The sequence below is a fragment of the Rhinolophus hipposideros genome (genome assembly GCF_964194185.1).
Source record: "Rhinolophus hipposideros genome assembly, chromosome: 4".
Classification (NCBI taxonomy): Eukaryota; Metazoa; Chordata; class Mammalia; order Chiroptera; family Rhinolophidae; genus Rhinolophus; species Rhinolophus hipposideros.
Genome location: NC_138050.1, coordinates 53820533 through 53839224, shown reverse-complemented (window position 1 = coordinate 53839224; position 18692 = coordinate 53820533). Strand labels below are relative to the sequence as shown.

General features: G+C 39.4%; 1 protein-coding gene across 2 annotated transcripts in view; it reads right to left on the bottom strand.

Annotated features, from left to right (window-relative positions):
- Positions 1–1970: 1970 nt before the first annotated feature.
- The window catches only part of COL4A1 (collagen type IV alpha 1 chain), a 150945-nt gene continuing 134223 nt past the window's right edge, over positions 1971–18692 (bottom strand). The window contains exons 44-53 of one of the 2 annotated variants that reach the window (XR_013993232.1): positions 17785–17857; positions 16941–17012; positions 15622–15750; positions 14527–14625; positions 13390–13602; positions 12175–12352; positions 10343–10359; positions 8190–8304; positions 6774–6946; positions 3370–4871 (exon numbers count right to left, since the gene is read on the bottom strand). Coding sequence is in view for 1 of the 2 variants with exons in the window: in XM_081046768.1 (XP_080902894.1) it covers positions 4790–4871; positions 6774–6946; positions 8190–8304; positions 12175–12352; positions 13390–13602; positions 14527–14625; positions 15622–15750; positions 16941–17012; positions 17785–17857 (1134 nt within the window). In the remaining variant the exon portion in view is untranslated. Of the gene's footprint in view, positions 4872–6773; positions 6947–8189; positions 8305–10342; positions 10360–12174; positions 12353–13389; positions 13603–14526; positions 14626–15621; positions 15751–16940; positions 17013–17784; positions 17858–18692 lie in introns of both variants that reach the window. The other variant, XM_081046768.1, reaches the window with a different exon arrangement.

Below are 18692 nucleotides of genomic sequence, written 5' to 3'. Positions count from 1 at the left end.
TCCAAAATCATTTCAATGAAATGATAGCCATATATATGTAACCAACTAATTTTTGACAAGAGTCTCAAGATCATCCAATGGGGAAAAGACAGTCTCTTTAATAAATGGAACTGCAACAACTGGATATCTACATGCAAAAGAATGAAGTTGGCCCCGTGTCATGCCACATATAAAAATTAACTCACAGTGAATCAATGACCTAAATAGAGCTAAAGTCATAAAACTCTTGGAGAAAATCATAGTGGTTAATTACCAAAGTTCATTACCTTGGATTTGGCAATGAATTCTTTGATATGATGTCAAAAGCATGAACAACAACAAAAATAAAGTGTACTTATCAAATTTTTAAAAATTTGTGCATCAAAGGACACCGTTAAAAAAGGAAAAAGACAATCCACAGAATGGAAAAATATATTTCCAAACCAGGTATCTGATTAGGGTCTAGGATCTGAATATATAAAGAATACTTACAACTGAGCAGCGAAAAGACAAACAACCCACTTTTTAAAAAGGCAAAAGACTTGAATAGACATTTATTCAAAGAAGATCTACAAATGGTCAATAAGCCCATGAAAAGATGCTCAACATCATTAGTAATTAGGGAAATACAAATCAAAACCCCAATGAGAGACCACTTCACAACCAGTAGAGTGGTTATCAAAAAGCGGAAAATAGTAAGTGTTGGTAAGGATGTGGAGAAATTGGAACTGTCACGTATTATTAATGGGAATGAAAAATGCTTCAAGCCTCTGTGGGGAAAGAAATGGCAGTTCCTCAAAAAGTTAAACATAGAGTAACCATAGGATTCAGCAACTCCATGCCTAGGCATATCCTCCAGAGAACTGAAAACAAGGACTCAAATACATGAGCAAACCTGTTCATAGCAACACTATTGAGAATAGCCAAATGTCCATCAGTGGATGAATGGATACAAAATTGTGGCATATACATACAATGGAATTTATTCAACCATAAAAATTAATGAAGTAATGATGTATGCTACAACGTAGATGAACCTTGAAAAAATTATGCTAAATAATAGAAACTAGACACAAAAGTCACATATTGAATGATCCCATTGTATGAACTCCAGAATAGGTAAATCAAGAGTCAAAAGCAGATTGGTGGTTGCAGGGGCTGGGGGCTAGGAGTGGAGGGAGTCACTGCTGAATGGGCATTGGATTTGGGTGTAATGAAAATGTTTTAGAACAGGATAGAGATGGGGATTGCACAATATTGTGAATATGCTAAATGACAATGAATTGTTCAGTTTAAAATGGTGAATTTTAAGCTATGTGAATTTCATCAGTTAAAAAAAAATTAATGGATCACAGATCTAATATAGTATGTAAAATGATAAAAATTTTGAAACAGGAGAAAATCTAAATTACCTAGGGTTAATCAAAGAGTTCTTAAATCTGAGAAAAAAGCATGCCCCATGGAAAAATGTTGATAAATTGGACATCATCAAAATTAAAAACGTTAGCTCTCTGAAAGATACTGTTAAGAGGATACATTTGCAAATCATAGATCGAATAAATGACTTGTAATCAGAATATCCAAAGAACTTTCAAAACTCAACAGAGTGAAAAGAAATAATTTTTTAAATGAGCAAAGACGTAATAGATACTTCAAAAAAAGAGGTATACCGATGGCCAAAAAAATGCATGTTCAACATCATTAACCATTAGGGAAATGCAAATGAAACCCATGGTAATGACCCTGCATAACTAATAGAACGACTACCTTAAAAAAAAATACTGACAATCCCAAACACTGGTTAGTTTGTGGAGCATGTGGAGTTTTCATACACTGCTGGTGGAAATTGAAGTAAATGGTACAGCCACTCTGGGAAATAGTTTGGCAGTTTCTTTTAGCGTTAAACATATACTTCACCATATGAGCCAGCAATCCCAATACAAAGTATTTATCCTAAAGGAAAAAAAACCCATATTTTCACACAAAACCTTGAACATGAATGTTTATTCTCTATAATCACCCCAACTAGAAACAACCCATGTGTCTTTCAACAGGTGAATAGATAAATGAAGTGTGGTACATCTATAAAATGTAATCCCACTCAGCAATAAAAAGGAATACACTATTGATACACACAATAACTTGGATAAATGTCAAATGCATTATGCTGAGTGAAAGAAGATCGTCTCAAAACGTTACACACCCTATTATTCCATTCTTGAAAAGTCAAATCTATAGTGATGGAGAAAACTTCAGTGGTTGGTTGCAAGGGTTGGGATGGGTATGTGTATTATTACATAGCAACAGCTAGCGGGAGTTTTTTGGAGCGATATAACCCTTCTGTGTGCTGATTTTTATTATGGTCACATGAACCTATACACATATTACAGTTCATAGAACTGTACATCAAAATAAGTCAATTTTACTATAGGATAATTTAAAAAACGAAACATTAAAAACTGTTTTCAGAATAACATATATAAAATGCACAGGATTTGAATGTTGAGTTTCAAGTTGTCATGTTATCTTCTTTGTACTTTCCTATATATACCAAACTGTATAGAATAAATAATAATTTATGATAAATCAATTTTACACATAGAAACAAAATGCTCTAAAATAGCTACAGTATGGAGGTGTTCAATATTTCTCAGTAACTTCAGCAGACTTGAAGCCTAATGATTTTAGTTTTCTGCTCTCCTATCCAATACTACGTATTCAGGAAAGCAAATATCCCTCTTTCATCAGTTTTATCAAAGATGGGAGGGAAGTGACTGAAACTAGACCTTGACTGCTGTCTCCTGATCAAGCATTGTGTTGCCATGCTTGTAGCTCATCCTGTTTCATCCTGACTACAGTTCTATCGGGTATGATAACCAAGAACATTATAACATTTAGAGCTCTTTCTTTTTTTTTAAGTATGCAGTAACACACTCCTTCTCTGAGGATCATATTTTGATCAAGTTTAAACTGAAGCTTAAATCATCAGGGAAAAAGAAATCTGCCATCTTATTTCTTTCTGACTTTAAGTAAGACTTGGAATCCACCCCTCTACCCCACACCTATCCATTGCATAACTATTATCCCAGTTCTAATGCCTAATGGATCTGCTTTTACTGGCTGGGTATGTGATATTCATTTCTGCTTGTCTTGCAAGTAACCAGTCCTTGAAAAGTGCTTGAAAAGTAAACCCTAGGTATATATAGAATGAATGAAGAGATGGATGGATGGGTACTGGCTGCCTAGATGGATAAATGGAAGGGAGGGAAGTAGAGAGAGAGGGAGGAAAGATGGAAGGAGAAGACCAATCTTTGTTTTTTGTAGTACTTCCTATAAATTACGCCCAGTCTACGACCCTTGTTCGGAAGAACTGCAAACTAAATATGATCTAAGGTATGCAAAGCTTCCAAATTTATTAGTGGCTTGTGCAGTAACTTTTAATGTTTTCTGTGGCAATACTAGCAACAAATTAATAAAAGCTTAATTTTTATACAAATAGTTTTATTACAAATTTGAATTTTTAAGAAATACACATTTAAAGAAATTACATAAAAGGCCTTAGTAGTCTTAAAAACGTTTTGGAGACTTTTAGTGATATGTCATTTCAGGCATAGTGGTCCAATTCTGCTCTCCTGCAATCCATCCGTTCCCCTGCTGAAGTCTGAACGCAGCTCATGAAAAACCAAGGAAGCCACCTGAATGTGCTTACATGTAAAAATAGTGATATTTTGATTCAACAGAGCTGTTTTTCACACCAGGCTGCAGAATGAGGAATACTAATAAAATGAAGGCCTTTTAAGATTGTTGCTTTTGAAGTCAAGTCATTCAGTTTGTGATTAGTGTTTAAAACCCTGAAGATATTCAATACAGAATAAAAACAATAAGCTCAAAATACATGTTTCACTGTAATAGACACCATATTCATGAACCTGGGTTTGGTTTTGGCACCACACAATTTTGGGTTTGGAGGTGAACGATGAAAACTGATGTTTCACATTCAATACCCTAGTGTTTAAAAATCTATGTTAAAGGACAACACAGACTTTTAAAGGAAGAAACTATGTAAGCTTTATTTTAACAGTGGAACTGAGACTAAAACTTGACCTGCCTAATTGCTGACATCTATATAAATTACTAATATATATATATATTTAATTTGTGCCTCCTTTTGGACCATCTTTATTCCACAGGATATTTGTGATTTCTGCAAAAGCAGTTGCATAGTACCACACATAGCAGAAAGACCTAAATTTATATTTGGGGGTTGGAAGATACGACTGCTGAGCCAGTAATTACATCTATAGGTTTGAAACACCATTTTTACATGACTGTTATTTGTACAGACCAAGGGACCTGAATTTTGAAACAGCTAGACAGTGACATCAACAAACATTTCATTTGGGGGCGAAAAATGAATCTATTATCATACAAGAATGAAGACGGGTGTTCAAATAATATGGAAGGCCCCGCACACCTCCTAGCACCCTTTGGTTTTCTGATGAAGTTCTCCCTTTACACATCAGTGCACTGGATTGTAGAACAGACTTATATTTTTATTTCATCAAAAGTGCCATTTGGTATGTCACTATTGACAGCTTATCGATGTCTTTGCTTCTCCTTCAGCAAGTAGAGGCCAATGAAGCAGGGTGTGTTAGTTACGCAGATTCGTATAAGGCACTTTACGTTTCTCATACTGGACAGTGAGGTACACAGGATATATTTCTAGGGTTCGTTGCTGTTAAAAAAAAAGAGGAAGGGGAAGAAGGGGGAGTAGCACCATGTTGTAACGTTAGCTGAGGGCCGGGCTTCATTATGTTCTTCTCATGCAGACTTGACAACGACTGACGTGCGTGCGCAGCTCCCCAGCCTTCAAGGTAGACGGCGTGGGTTTCCTAAAATGCAGCACAGAAAGCAACCAGCCGTCACTTCACCACTTATCAGAAATGCTGGTGAGTTCCTCAGCCCTCCCTCCTGCTTGGAGATCTCCAGGTGATCAGACAGCGATGGGCCCTAGCCCCATGGCAAATGGCCACCATTATTCAGCCTGACTCAGAGCAGGTACCATGCTGGGGGCATCACATGGCTTTCATAATGCATGGGGCGATGCAAGCTACCATCTTCATTCCCCATCTCCAGGCCCTGAGATTACTGATGTGCCCAGGAGCACACAGCTATTGGGCTCCAAATCTCAACCGCCCCCCACTGCACCAGCCTGCCTCCTTGAACTAGAGTTTAACTTTCTGTCTTCTCAACTTGATTATAAACTCCTCCAGGGGAAGAGAAAGATACTACTCTTCTCTGTGACACTTCACACATAGTTAAGTGCTCATTAAGTATTTGTGGAATGATATAATGAACAACTAACTGGGAATAATTAACTAGACCTCGAAATCCTTTCATAACCTTTAAAGGATTTAATATGCAGATGATCCGATTGAAGGCCAAAGAAAAGGGAAGATATTTAGTGCCCCAACTGCTTCTTTGATCCTAGAAATTCTACCTTATTTTGACTGTTGGAAAGGTGAAGTCTGAACTAGAACTGACACTAATCAAATGCTATTAAAATGAAAGTAGTCCTATAACAAGAGTACTGCGCCCCAAAATTGAGGCTGCTTGTTTTAGCAACTTTTGGTGAAGATCCTAGTGCTCCCAAATGAACCACTTAAGTTAATGGGATATCACCTAACTTTGTCAAGAAGGCATTGCACGCAGATGCTGGTTTAAAAATACAACCGTTTTTCCCTATTTACCCTATAACGCGAAGCTCTAGGAGCTGATACACGCAGTAAGCTTTCATTTCAGTAGCTAGTGGTTCAATTCTATCTGTAGTGGTGATGTCAAGTTCCCGGTTGCCTAAAAAGTCTTGGGTAAGCTACCAATTAGGCACCTGGTAATTTTTTGATGCTTAAAGAATTACCAGTGGCAAGTGTGTTGTTTCACCTTTTATGATCTCAGCTACAAAGAGATGGAGTCACAGCAAAGTCCTACAAAATTCCCTCCAGAAAGGGAAAGACAGGGAGGCATCTCTCCAGGGGTGAAAAGCATTTTTTGGGGAATAACAATTGTTTCTTGTTTATAATTGTTCAGGCTCCGTTGGCCTCCTTCCTCTGCTCCTGCAGGGCTGTAGCTGGTACTAAGTAAGGCTCGAGGACCCTTACTATGTTAATATGCTCCTATCCATTACAGACTGGGCTCCAAATGAACTTCCACAAAGTTGGCAGCCACTGGAGTCCGTCGTTTTAAAGGTGAAATTTTGGTAACAGAAAAGAAAGGAAAGAGAGGTCTTTCTTTTTAATTTCAGCTGCATTTGTACCAAAATTAATTTTTATTTGCGTGGGTCTAAAAAACAAAATCTTGTTAAGTCACTCAGACCTCACACAACACATTCAATTTAGCATTATAAACGTGATGAAAACGAATGCTGCTCACTTCCCTCACTGAGTATTAAATATACAATATTTTTTAATGCTCTGTTTGAAGATTTTAATTGCTTTAATAGCATTTTAGTGCATTTGCCTAGAAAAATGAAAAATGACCTTTTTTCTTTCACAGTTTTTCAGTCATAAAATAATTAAGCCTGTCATCTCTGCTCTGTCTAGCTTATCTGTCTCGGTTATCTGTCCATGTAGAACAGAATAAAATATTCATTACTACGTGTGGAAAAAGCATTCTAACTATTGCTTTATGACCATCTTTGAGACTTTGTGCCAGAAGATATATGGATCACAGATAACTGAAAATAAAAGCCACAGAAGTGGGGAGGGGTCCTAGGAAAGAGGGTCATTCCAACTTACTTGAACATCTCGCTCCTCTCTATAGTGGCAAGCCAAAAGCTGTAAGCGTTTGCATAGTAATTACAAGTCCCGCGACCGTGGCATTCGATGAACGGCGCACTTCTAAACTCTTCCAGACAGGACCCGGGGGATGCGAGGGCTTGGCCAGAACCTTCAGCACCAGCACTGGTGTGCTGTGGAATAAACATGACTGTGTGTCAACAATTCCCACCCACAGAGAAGGAGAGAGCGTCACTGTACCCAGGGAGGAGCTTTCCATTCTGAAAAGCTAGCTCTCTTTGCCTCATGCAGTCACCATGGAAGATACCCGTGCCCACGCCACCCATAGCCTGCAAGCTGGTTCCTCCTCCACACACTGGGCACGGCAGTACTCCACACAGTGTCAGAAATCAGCCAACTGCTCCTCCCAAAATAGGAGATGACCAATCCAGCTTCATTAGAATTTACAGAAATGCTGTCCTGACTATGTCTTATTTTGGAACACTGAAACCTGTTCCAATTTGGGACCTGACACAATCGCCAAAATGTGCAAATAATGCTGGAACCAACTGATGTGAAATCAGAATTTCTAAACAAAATTACGTAAGATAATCAAAATTCTATATTTGCTATATTAGATGCTTTATATCCTTTTACAAGATAAAGAAAAATCATCCATTTCTTTAAAAAGAAAACTTAAACAAGAGACATAGTGAAATGAATAACTACAAATGTAACTGTTAAATTGCATTTTGATCTAATGGCTTAAAGGGTGACGCAGAAGGTATTTGTGTAGTGTCATTTAATGGGAGTTATTCCAGTATAATCTGATCTTACAAGTTCAGAGCTTTCCTATAATTAATCAATACTTTAAACTGAGGCAATAAAATAAGAAACTATAATGAGACCTCAAACAGGTACCTGTTTTAATTGGGTTTTTGGGGGGGATGGGAACATCCAGGGGGTCTGGCATCTGGGAAAGCTGGATGATAGGAGAGCAGTCTCACCCCACATGAAGGGTTTGGACACTCATGCTCCTGGACAGCCCGGAAGAGGCAGCACACCGTTAGCCAGTATGTTGCTGCTCTCTTAATGACTCAAGCTTCTGCTTTTAGGGTTGCGTGTGTTTTACTAAATATGCACTTCCCACATGCACACTCATCTCCTCTTCTGCCTGACTCTAGGAAATGTCATCATGTTGTCCCAGCTACCTAGTCCCAGAGTAACGTCTCCAGAGACAAAAGGAGGACTCTAGCCGGGCACTAGAACTACTGCTGTCCTCGCAGAACAGGCAGCTATTGGGGCTTTGAGGGAAGACCAGCCTCAGCAGCATGGTCCACAGAACTGAGAGGGAGGTAGCATTCAGAAAGAGGAGGTGGAGGTGTTTGTTAGTGAGTGGCCGTTCCAGAGAAATATGGAGTTTCCCAAAATGCTTACCATCACAAAGGAATAGCCAATCCAGAGCGAGGACCACCCATTGGGACACGGCGGGATCTGAATGGTCTGGCTGTGCACGGCCATCACCATGGCAGGTGCCTCACACACTGCACACCTGGAAGGTACAAAAGCAAAGACACTCAGCACAGCGGCAGGGATGCCCAGGACAAAGCCTTTACTTGTTCATTCCTTTTCCCACTATTTGCAGTCAATCCCTTCACTCAATCTTTCTGATTCAATTACATGTTTATCAAATGGATAACGTGCCTACTGGTTAGACTCCGAGGCTTAGAGCCTTCTCATTGGTTTGATAAGCCCATCTGAGCATTAAATGATTAAATTCAAAAATAGATCCAATACTTGTGATTTAACCATCGGCTTTGTCAGAGGAAGAAAATAGGAAGGCCAAGTTCTAACACTGGCCATCTCTCGGAGGGGCTGAGCCTACAGCTGACTTTTGTTTTCTCTTTTGTGCATTTCACTTTTTCCAATTTCTCAACAGGGACCATGTATTTCAGCAAACACAATTAAGGCTTAGTGATATCCAAGGGCTACCCTTTCCAGGATGCAGCAATTTATTTTAAGCCAGGACTCATCTAAGATATAAGAAATACATTTAGTGACTTAGAGTAACTAAGACAAATTATGCACTTGAGGCTGCATGTCCACATACGCCTCCTTCAGGAGACTTGTTCTAGACCTGGAGCCAACAGACCAAGGGAGAGACCCTGCTCTGGGCCGAGGCTGTCAGCAGGACACTGCATCTGGAGGAAGTCCCAAAGAAACCTCCCAGGATAGACACTTCCCAAGCCAGGCTGCCTCACACTCAGCTACTGGGACTGCACCCAAGAATAAATTAAAACAACCCACAATGTTCTGACTCAGACTGGCTCAACTAAGGGAACCCTTTGATGGTAAGAGAATGTTTTGTGAAAAAATTAAACACCAGCAGGAAAATAATTATATTCAGGTCACAAAATGAACAGAGTGTTCACAATGCTGATAAATGGCTATAAATGGTGTTAATAATTACACCTAGTTATGCTGGAACATTTGCATGAAAATGAATGAGGAGTGGGAAGAGGTCCTAAATTAGTCATTCGATTTTCCATGGACGGTGCGTGTGTGGTGAGTGTAATTTTCTATTTTATTCACACAAATGCAGATGAATTAAAAGGCTCAGTTAAACTACAGTTACTGAAATTGGCCTTACACATCTGCCACCATCTGTCTGCCAGACACAGAAACCAGAAATATAGCATGGAGGAGAGGCTCTCTCTGGGCTGGGGGGATTCAAGTGGCTATAGAGACAGTGGTCCTCACCCAGTTAGATGGGTGATTAGGAAACAGAATCACAGAGTTAATGAGCTGTACGCTCCCTTAAAATTCATACAGCCTAATTCCTCATATAATTTATGAAGAAACCAAGGACACTGTTAGTTGTGTCAAAGCCAGAACTAGAACTCAGTTCTTGCTCTCAAGCCAGTGGTCTTTCTGCTATAACCTTTAAATAATCAGTAGTTTTATGACAACTCTTGTCGTTAGAAAGCCAGAAAGTGCTTAGAAAATTTTGCCCTACTCTCACTCTCAGGATAAAAGAACAAAAGTTGATATCTTTTCTTCTTAAAATGAAGGATTTTTGTATTATTCACTATTTCTAAAATTAAGCTTTAGGACCTTCCCAAAGGGAAGCCCTCAGAAAACACTTGTAAGTCCTGAGAAGTCAATGGAAACCTAACTAAGTTAAATAACCATGGAAACCTGCTTGCGCAGAGACCACTAGAAACGGGCAGCATTATTACAAAAGGGAATGCAAGATATTATGGATAAAGGAGTAGCAGGCTTAAAGGATGTCACTTGTAAGGTCTCTTCATGCTGAGTTTCTATGAGTCAGTTAACAGAAAGTTTTAAAAAGCCTGAAATATGTACTACTGGGACTTTTAAACAAGTAACGCTTATAGAACCTGGGGTATCTTACTGAAAGTAATGGATCCACAGAGAAAAGCAAATCTTAGACACAAGGTTTCGAAGGACCTGTTTTTGGAATATTCCAAATGCATGCCAGAACCCCTGTGTCCTCCACCAAATCAAGGTCAGATGTCAATTGTATCAAGAAGGTAAATAGCAAACAAAAATGAAAAATCATTTTCTACCTGTTGTCCACGGAAAGCTAAACAAAAACACAAAAGTGGTTAGTTTTCCTTCTCACACATCGTTCTGAGAAAGAAAAGTCTGAAAACAGAACAGTCGACAGGTCCTCTCTGACACATGGAAATTATTGTCTGTGTTTTGAAAAATTCCACTCTGGAAATGTAATGCATGATTTTTCCCATTGAAGACCCATAAAATAAGTTTTCTTATAGCTCAAAAGAAAAAAATCAAAGAAAGCTATCTGAAGATATTTTAATGTAAGGCCATCAAAAACCTATGACTAATGTGATGGCTCGGTGCGAGGTCAGAGGGATAGTGGATGGGGGGAGGGGGGCCCACAGTGTGAGGGATATAAATGATGAATGTCTAAGTATTACCTTGTCTTGTACACCTGAAACTAATAAATAAATAAATAACCTATGACTTTTCTATGAATTAGGCAACTCCCAGCCTTTCTGTGGCACAGTTCTCTTAATAAGACTGTGATCTGCCAGGCCCTGCCTTCCCACATGCTGGAGTCAGACACCATTATCTGCCAGTCTTTCTCTGAACACCAACTGACTGATGGCTACAACATTGCTGGACCCTCAGAGGGACTCCTGAGCTGGCTCCAAGCACGCCTGTTCCCTTCTCCCTCTGACTGCAGGACATTTCTTAGCCAATATGCTACACCTTTCTTCATATTCAAAACCTTCTATATTTCTTTAAAGGGAATATAGGAAAGCTTAGAATCTTTCTCATTCTCATTTTCCTGGGTCAAATTTGTCCTGTCTTGTTATTCTTTTTATTCTTTATTATCTTAGTGTGCAAAAGTAAAATTATAGAATAGCTCCTTAGCCAAATGAATGTATTCATTTGCCATTTTTCTATTTCTTCTGAGTATAGCTAAGGAATCAGCTTTTAATTAGAAGGAAAGAGGCAAAGATAGGACAATCATGTCTTTTTCAGTCACAATAATTTCAATTTCTCACATTATTTCCTGCCAGGCAGACTCTTCAGAACCTGAAAATATACTCCACATATTAATTAGTGTGGAAAGCACTTAATTTAGGAAATTGCTCAAACGCACGCATTCTCAGTGAAAACTATATCACCTAAGACAGCAAAAGTTGTTGGAGGTGGGGAATATGAGAAAAATCTGAATATGGCTACATTTTGATGTGCACAATAAATCTGTATAATCTTTTTATGCATAAAGCATAGATATACAGTATACCTGTGATATTACAACTTCAAGGGGATTACCTCACACCCATGTTTGCGTTCCTGAATCAAGTGCCACTGAACTGTATGCTTAAAAATGGTTAAGATGATAAATTTTATGTTCTGTGTATTTTACTACTAAATTTACTACAATTAAAAATAATTAAACATATATTATCTTAATTTCATGGGGTTGGGGGCAATTCAGGAAAAAATATCTTTAAAACCTCTGTAGGGAGATCATTATTTAAGAAAAAAACAAGTTGAAAACACTGTTCTGATGCTTGCTGAGGACTTTACTTTGCTCATAGGCGGAAAGACGACCACCACAGTGAGTCACACGAGAGAGGGATTCTGTTCCAAAGCATTCTGGGTGTTATCGCTCCATGGTTCTGCACTGTTCATTTTTAAAGAAGGTAACTGACTTTTATACTAAATGACTTTCATGGCTGATTTCTATTACAAAACTCAGATATCACAATTAATAAACCGAATGGCAATGGACTGAATGGTGTGTTGTTGTGTTTTTGGGGGGAGGGGGTAATGAAAAAAAACACAAAAACCTCTGTCTAGATTACAAATGGCTTTCCTTCTGTAATTATGTATCTGCTCCTACAAATGTGTGACTCACCTGCTAATAAACGGCCTGATACTGTCCCCCGCAATGGGTGCCATAGACATTGGCATGGGCTCCGGTGTGGACAACCAGTAGGAATAGTCATTTCGGGAGGCGAAGTTGCAGACATTGTTGATATTGCAGAACAGGAAAGGCATCGTACTAAACTTGCGCAGGCAGCTTCCAGCTGTGCCTGGAGGTGCAGGGAGACATGACAAAGTGAAGTATTTGCTTTGTGATTCACGACAATATGAAATATTGGCTTTCTAATTCACCTCTATGTAAAATGGATTTGAGCTGGCTAATAATGAATGACATATATTCAATCTAACCATTGAAGTAGAAAGATTTTTTTTTTTAAATTATGAACAAAAAGAAGGAAGTACATATACCAAAGAGACTAGTAGGATTGTAAATGGGCATGAAATTAAATTTAAGGTAATCAAGGCAAAAAGGAAGCTATAAAGAATTATGCAGGATTTCGTTATTATTATTATTATATTAGTTTCAGGACATTTCGATTAAAGGAAACAAACCAGTTTACCAGCAGAGAGAAACCTTTTCCTGGAACTGAATTCTAGAAGAAATTTAACATAGGGGCTCCTTGTCCAATGGATAGGAACACACTGGACAGCATCTTTAATGATAGTTCTGCTGAAAATGCAGACATGCTCTTTATATAGCTGCTTGTTGTTTGCAAACGCAGTAAAATTTAAAGATGTATCACATTAAAACATAATTTGTTGGAAGATATCTGGAGGGGACTAAGAAAATGACAACAGACAAGAGCTTCCTGCCAAACTAAACTAACAAAGGAACAGAGCTTAAAACATGCAGAAAAAAATTGGACAGGATAACATGGGGCCTTCTTTAAAAGAGCAACATTAGTAAAGCTGCCCTATTTTAAGAACATCAATGTAAACTGTTGTGTGCACTCCAGAAATCCTGATCCTATGTGATCATTTGAAGACAAGACCAAAAGTTTTATGAATTTTGAAGTTTTCAAAGACTTAGCCTTTATATTTTCTTGGCTTCCCATTAAGAATATAGTAGCTATTAAATTGATAGCTCATTTGGCAAGGATGGAGGAAAACAGGGCCAACCTCTCTTTTCATAACTAGGTCTTCATGGCACCCTGAACTGCAGGACCAGAGCTGAATACAGTACTACACCACCTAGGCATTCGACAAACCTATGTTGGATGAATTCAGGCATCTGAAAATGTCTCACCCAAGTCCTGCCCGTGGGCCCGTTCATTGCCTTGCACGTAGAGCAAAGAGTACCCATGGTAAAGAATTTTGGTCCCGGGAGGACACTGTGGATCATCTATTGTTTGACTGTGCCGGGTCACAAGGAAGCCGTGATCAACAGATGGGGTGCCTGGGGGACCCATGGACCCTGGTAACCCATCAGGGCCTGGTGGGCCTGGAAATCCTCTTGGACCTGGAAGATAGAAGAGAAATTGGTTTCCTTAGTTACAAACAGTTTCCCCTAAAAGGCTTCAAGCGAGACCCAATCAAATACAACAGGCCTCCTTCCTGCTGTCTCATCTTTTCCTTTTCACATACCATCTCAAGATGTTTTATAGGCAAAGCAGATGCTCAAAATATTTAGTCCACAGAAATACGTGAAAAGGAATATATGAATAAATGACATACATGATGTGATTCCATGCATGTCTTGCATGTAGCATTTCGGGGCACCTCTAAGAAAGGATTGTTACAGAATTATTAAAACAACCTCCTTTTAAGGTGGCTTCCCTTTCCATATCAGCACAAAGCCTGTGCCTGGAAACAGCGCAGTACAGAAGCTCCCATACAGTGGGTGCTTTCATCCCCTGGGGTAATTACTATGCTGCCTGTGAAACTGTCCACAGACCTTCTGCTGGGCTGTGCCCTTCGTTTAGCTACTTGACGCCCTCCACCTTTAGCACCTCAGTCATGATGGGGTATTTGAGCTCCTAATTCCTATGAAAGTAGATCAATTTTACTCCCTGGCAGAGAGTGGCCTTTTGGCCAACAACGGCATTATCATCTACTTTCCCTTGTCTATTGCTGAGACAGGATTTCTGTAGCTGCAGTCCGCTTCCCTCAGAGGAAACCACACAGGGCATCACTATCGGCCTTCTTTCAACATCTGGAAAACACTGGACTTTGATCAACGTCTGTCTCTCCACACAGAAAAAGTGATGACAACCCTTTAGCTCTTTTATAGGATCCTACTTCTACTAAGAAACAGACTCTTTGGAAATCTTTCAAGTAACATTTTCAACTCCATTTTGCAAGTTTCTGCATGCCTGGACTTACTGCTTTTAAGCCAAAGATACAGGTAGACGGTAATGAGGTTGGGAGGCCATAGCAAACCTACCAGGAGGTCCAAAGGGTCCTGTCTCTCCTTTCTGGCCAGGGGCACCATCAAACCCAGGAATACCTGGCGGTCCAGGTACACCCACCGATCCTGTCACACCTAAAGGAAGGAAAACGAATTTGTGATCTGATCCTGGAGAGCAACAGACTGTACTTTTTTCTTCCCCTTTGAAATGTCTTTAGCCTTCTGGGAGACAAGCATAAGGTTTTAGACTGCAGGTGAAAGTTTTCCCAGAGAACCACAAGTTGCTTCCTGCAAAGTCTTGTATACATTTCACCAAGGCAACTGCTAAATTGACATTTCGAACAGCTGTGCACTTTATCATCGCATTCAGAATTCTCCCTGGTTTCTTGCTATTATTGTTATTGTTTGCCAAATTGTTTTGGAAAAGGCAGGATATTTGGATGGTAGGGAGAGATCTGACATACTTTCACTTTCTCAAGTGCTTCCCCCTCGGCCATATTTTAGTGTCTCAAACAATTTTTAGGCAATAGACATACTGACATGGAAAGTTTTCTGTTTTCATGTATACAGTTTAAGCTTAGGTAGCTTAAACTTAAATTTTCCTGGATACTCTCTTTAAACTCGAAACATTTTCATTCTCTTTTATTTTCCATGCATGCCTTACCAATATCTCTTTAAATAGTAAGTGAGCCCAACTAAGCAGAAAGATTCTAGGTTAGCATGTCTGGGAACAACAGAAATTAGTACAAGTCTTTGCCAGTTGGGCCAACTGTCCAGAGCACCAATTCTTACGATTCTAGATTGCTGCTTCTTGCCATCCCTTCTCTCCGAGCTGGGAAAGATAATCTGACTCTTTTCAGCCATGTTTTTCTAAGTGAGCATATGAGTAGATATATTAAATCATATGTTCCTCTAGTTATTCCTGTATTTTGTTCTAACTTGTTAAAGTCCACTCAAAAACTTCATTTGGTTTTGATATACATTAAAGGAAGGTAAGAAAGTCATATTTAAATATGTGTTGATGTAGTCATTACCCAGAGACTTTGATTTTGGACACATGGGTGAAGAGAAAATCCTGCCCCACTCCCTTGTGACCCCCACACTTCCCCTGCACAGCCCAGTTGTTCTTACCTTGCTGTCCTTTGGGGCCTGGAGGTCCCTGAAGCCCTTTCAGTCCTGCAGGACCCTCAGGACCAGGGAGCCCTGGTTCCCCTTTGATGACATGGTAAGGACCTGGGGGACCAGGGGGACCCGGAAGACCTGTGGGAATCAGGAATGTCACTGATCAATTTCACTGTCAACATACAGGGGCAGAAATAGCTTCAGGAGTACAGTCCAAAATGAAACCCACCCAAATGGAATGCTTCTCCGATGTAAAACCATTATTAAAAACACAAGTGATTAGATCCTGACAAGGCATACATGTATCTATTATTTGACCTAAAATCCTGAATCCCTGGGCCTGGAACAGGCATTGGTGTCATCAATGCAAACAATCTGCTCAGTCCCTGACAACCACCATCTGGCCCTCACCTGAACTCTACCAGCAGGTGAGGCTCATTCTCCCTGAGGCATCTCGCTTCTGACTTGGATAGCTCCCACATTGCAATTAGAAAGTTTATTTTCTCACACTTATCTGAAATCTGCCTCATGGTACAATAACCACTGGTCCTAACTTTTAATGATGAATAAACTGAATCCTTCTTCTGCACAACAGGTCTTGAAATACGTGCAGCAACAATATAGAGTTCACAGGAGATTCTGAGGTCTGCTTCAGCCTCCCTTTCTGCAGCCATACATCCCCAATTCTCTCACTCCTTCCATACACATTTCCCCATTTGTTTTCTTTCCTAACACTCCACTTCTCAGTGTATCACAGTCGCTCATTCGGTCCCTTGAAACATGGTTTTAAAAATGAAACACAGCCCTAGAAATAAGGTCTGACCAGCACAGACCACAACGGGATGTATACTTAAACTATTTCCTTCCAGGATTATCCTGGGATTTTTTGAGCCACTGCACCCTGTTGGTGCCCACTGGTGAAGCCAAGCAACACCCTTTCCTATGAAGAACTCTTTATTGTCCAACCAGAATTCATTCAGTCTGTCTGTGTACGAGTTATTTTATTCCTATTACAACTTTAAGTGGTTGCTTTCAGTCTGCCTTCAGAGCCCGTTTGTGACTCTTGAGTATGTAATACCCTTTCCACTGGATTTACCTCAGTTGTAGTTTTAACAAACCTGACTTTCAAGATAAGTCACTGGTAAAAATGTCTATTAGCCTAGCCAAATATAGCAATACTGACAAGCTACTTTGGTTAACTGTTTTCCAATGACCTTCAAGTCATTTCACAGATACAAAACCAAACGCCCTAATTCTATGAGTTCAATGGCTTTCCTATTTCCCCAAATCATCCATAAGACACCCTCCAGTATAACAAATTCTCCCACCTTTGGTTCCAGGGAAACCTTGGTCTCCTTGGTCTCCTTTAATTCCCTGAAGGCCAGGGAGACCTTTCTGACCTAGAAGAAAGCAGAACAGTGTCTTTATACATAATTCCAAAAGATACACAAGTATGTGTGTGTGCACACATGTATACACATATATGTACGTGCATATACATATGTACATGTACACACACATAAAACATGCATGCATATTACATACACATACACATTCACACAGTGAAAAGTTTTCAATTTATGCTTGTGGAAGAAAAAAGCATTACTTCTGATAAGCTATGCAAAACTTTTGATGAAACTCTTCTTTCTAGAACCCAGAAGTCACATTTTCCTAAACATGCAACAAACCATAAAATGGTCACAAGCAGTGGAAGGGCATGTGATATTCTTTTTGGTTTACACATGTCCCCAGATAGACCACAAGACACCTACAGGCTGAGCATTTCTTCTATTCACCTTTCACTCATATGTATCTGATCCAGCAGTAAACATCACAGTGCCTTGAAGCTGGTCGGCACCCCCTAAATGTTTACTTAATACATGAATAAATTAATAAATGGCCCAAATCCATGACTTCTTATTGATATGCCGATAATAAAGATGCAAATGATCCACTAATTCTTAATAAGAAAATCATAAGGTCCTTCCTTATACAGCCATTCATAGAATTATACAAATCGGGCTGCCACATAGAAATAGCATTTTTAATTCGAAGAGAACAATACTTTGTACTGTAATTATACCAATTCTACCAATATGAAAGTGCCAATGGTTAGGAAGCTCTGGTAATAGGTAAATGTGTCTTTAAGCAGCATCTCCTTTATTGTCTTACCTTGAAATCCTGGAACTCCTGGAGGTCCCATATCACCCTTAGAACCTGCAATTCCTGGAGAGCCACCAATTCCCTAGGCACACAAGGAGAACATCAGCTGGGAATCATTCAGGAGATGAATGGTAAATCTTTCAAGTAACTGGTCATTGGGAAGCTAGGACAGCCCCTCAGTGTTCTACAAAGTATCTTTATGGACAAATGGTGTCTTGTGGTTTCTTGAATGATGTAAAAAGAATGACAAAACCTCTGTGTGTGTCTAAATGAGGCAACTGAATCAATTTGCTTCATTCAGTTCCCCTCTGCTCCTCCATCTACATGGTAAGTTCCCAGAACAGGTGCAAGCGTGACATCCTGCTGTCCCTACCCCAAAGCACAATGCTACGAACGGAGACGGAACTCCCTAAACATTTGTCATGGCAACATATCAGTGTATCAACACCAAACTATAAGACCTTTCTGGAACACTTTCCTCCAAACACTTAAGTATAGTGATTTTTCTTTAGATTAGCTTCATATCTTATCTGAAAAGTGATTTTAAATATGGAAAGAAGATAAACGATACTGAAGGAGGATTCTTTTTCTTTATAATATAGCAATATTTGTGTATTTTTAAAATATCATCTCATTTTCTAGCTACATCAACATAGTTGTTCATTTCTCGGTATATAAAAAAGTTGTATTGTTTCTTACATATATTTATTTCTTTGCTTTACCTTACTTTAAAAGGTGCCATAACCAAAATAACATGCACAAATATATACAGTTGACCCTTGCACAACGCAGGGGGGAGGGGTGCTGACTCCCTGCACAGTCAAAAATCCACATACAACTTTTGAGTCCCCAAAACTCATCTATAGTCGTCCCTCATTATCCATGGGGGATTGGTTCCAGAACCCCTTGTAATACCA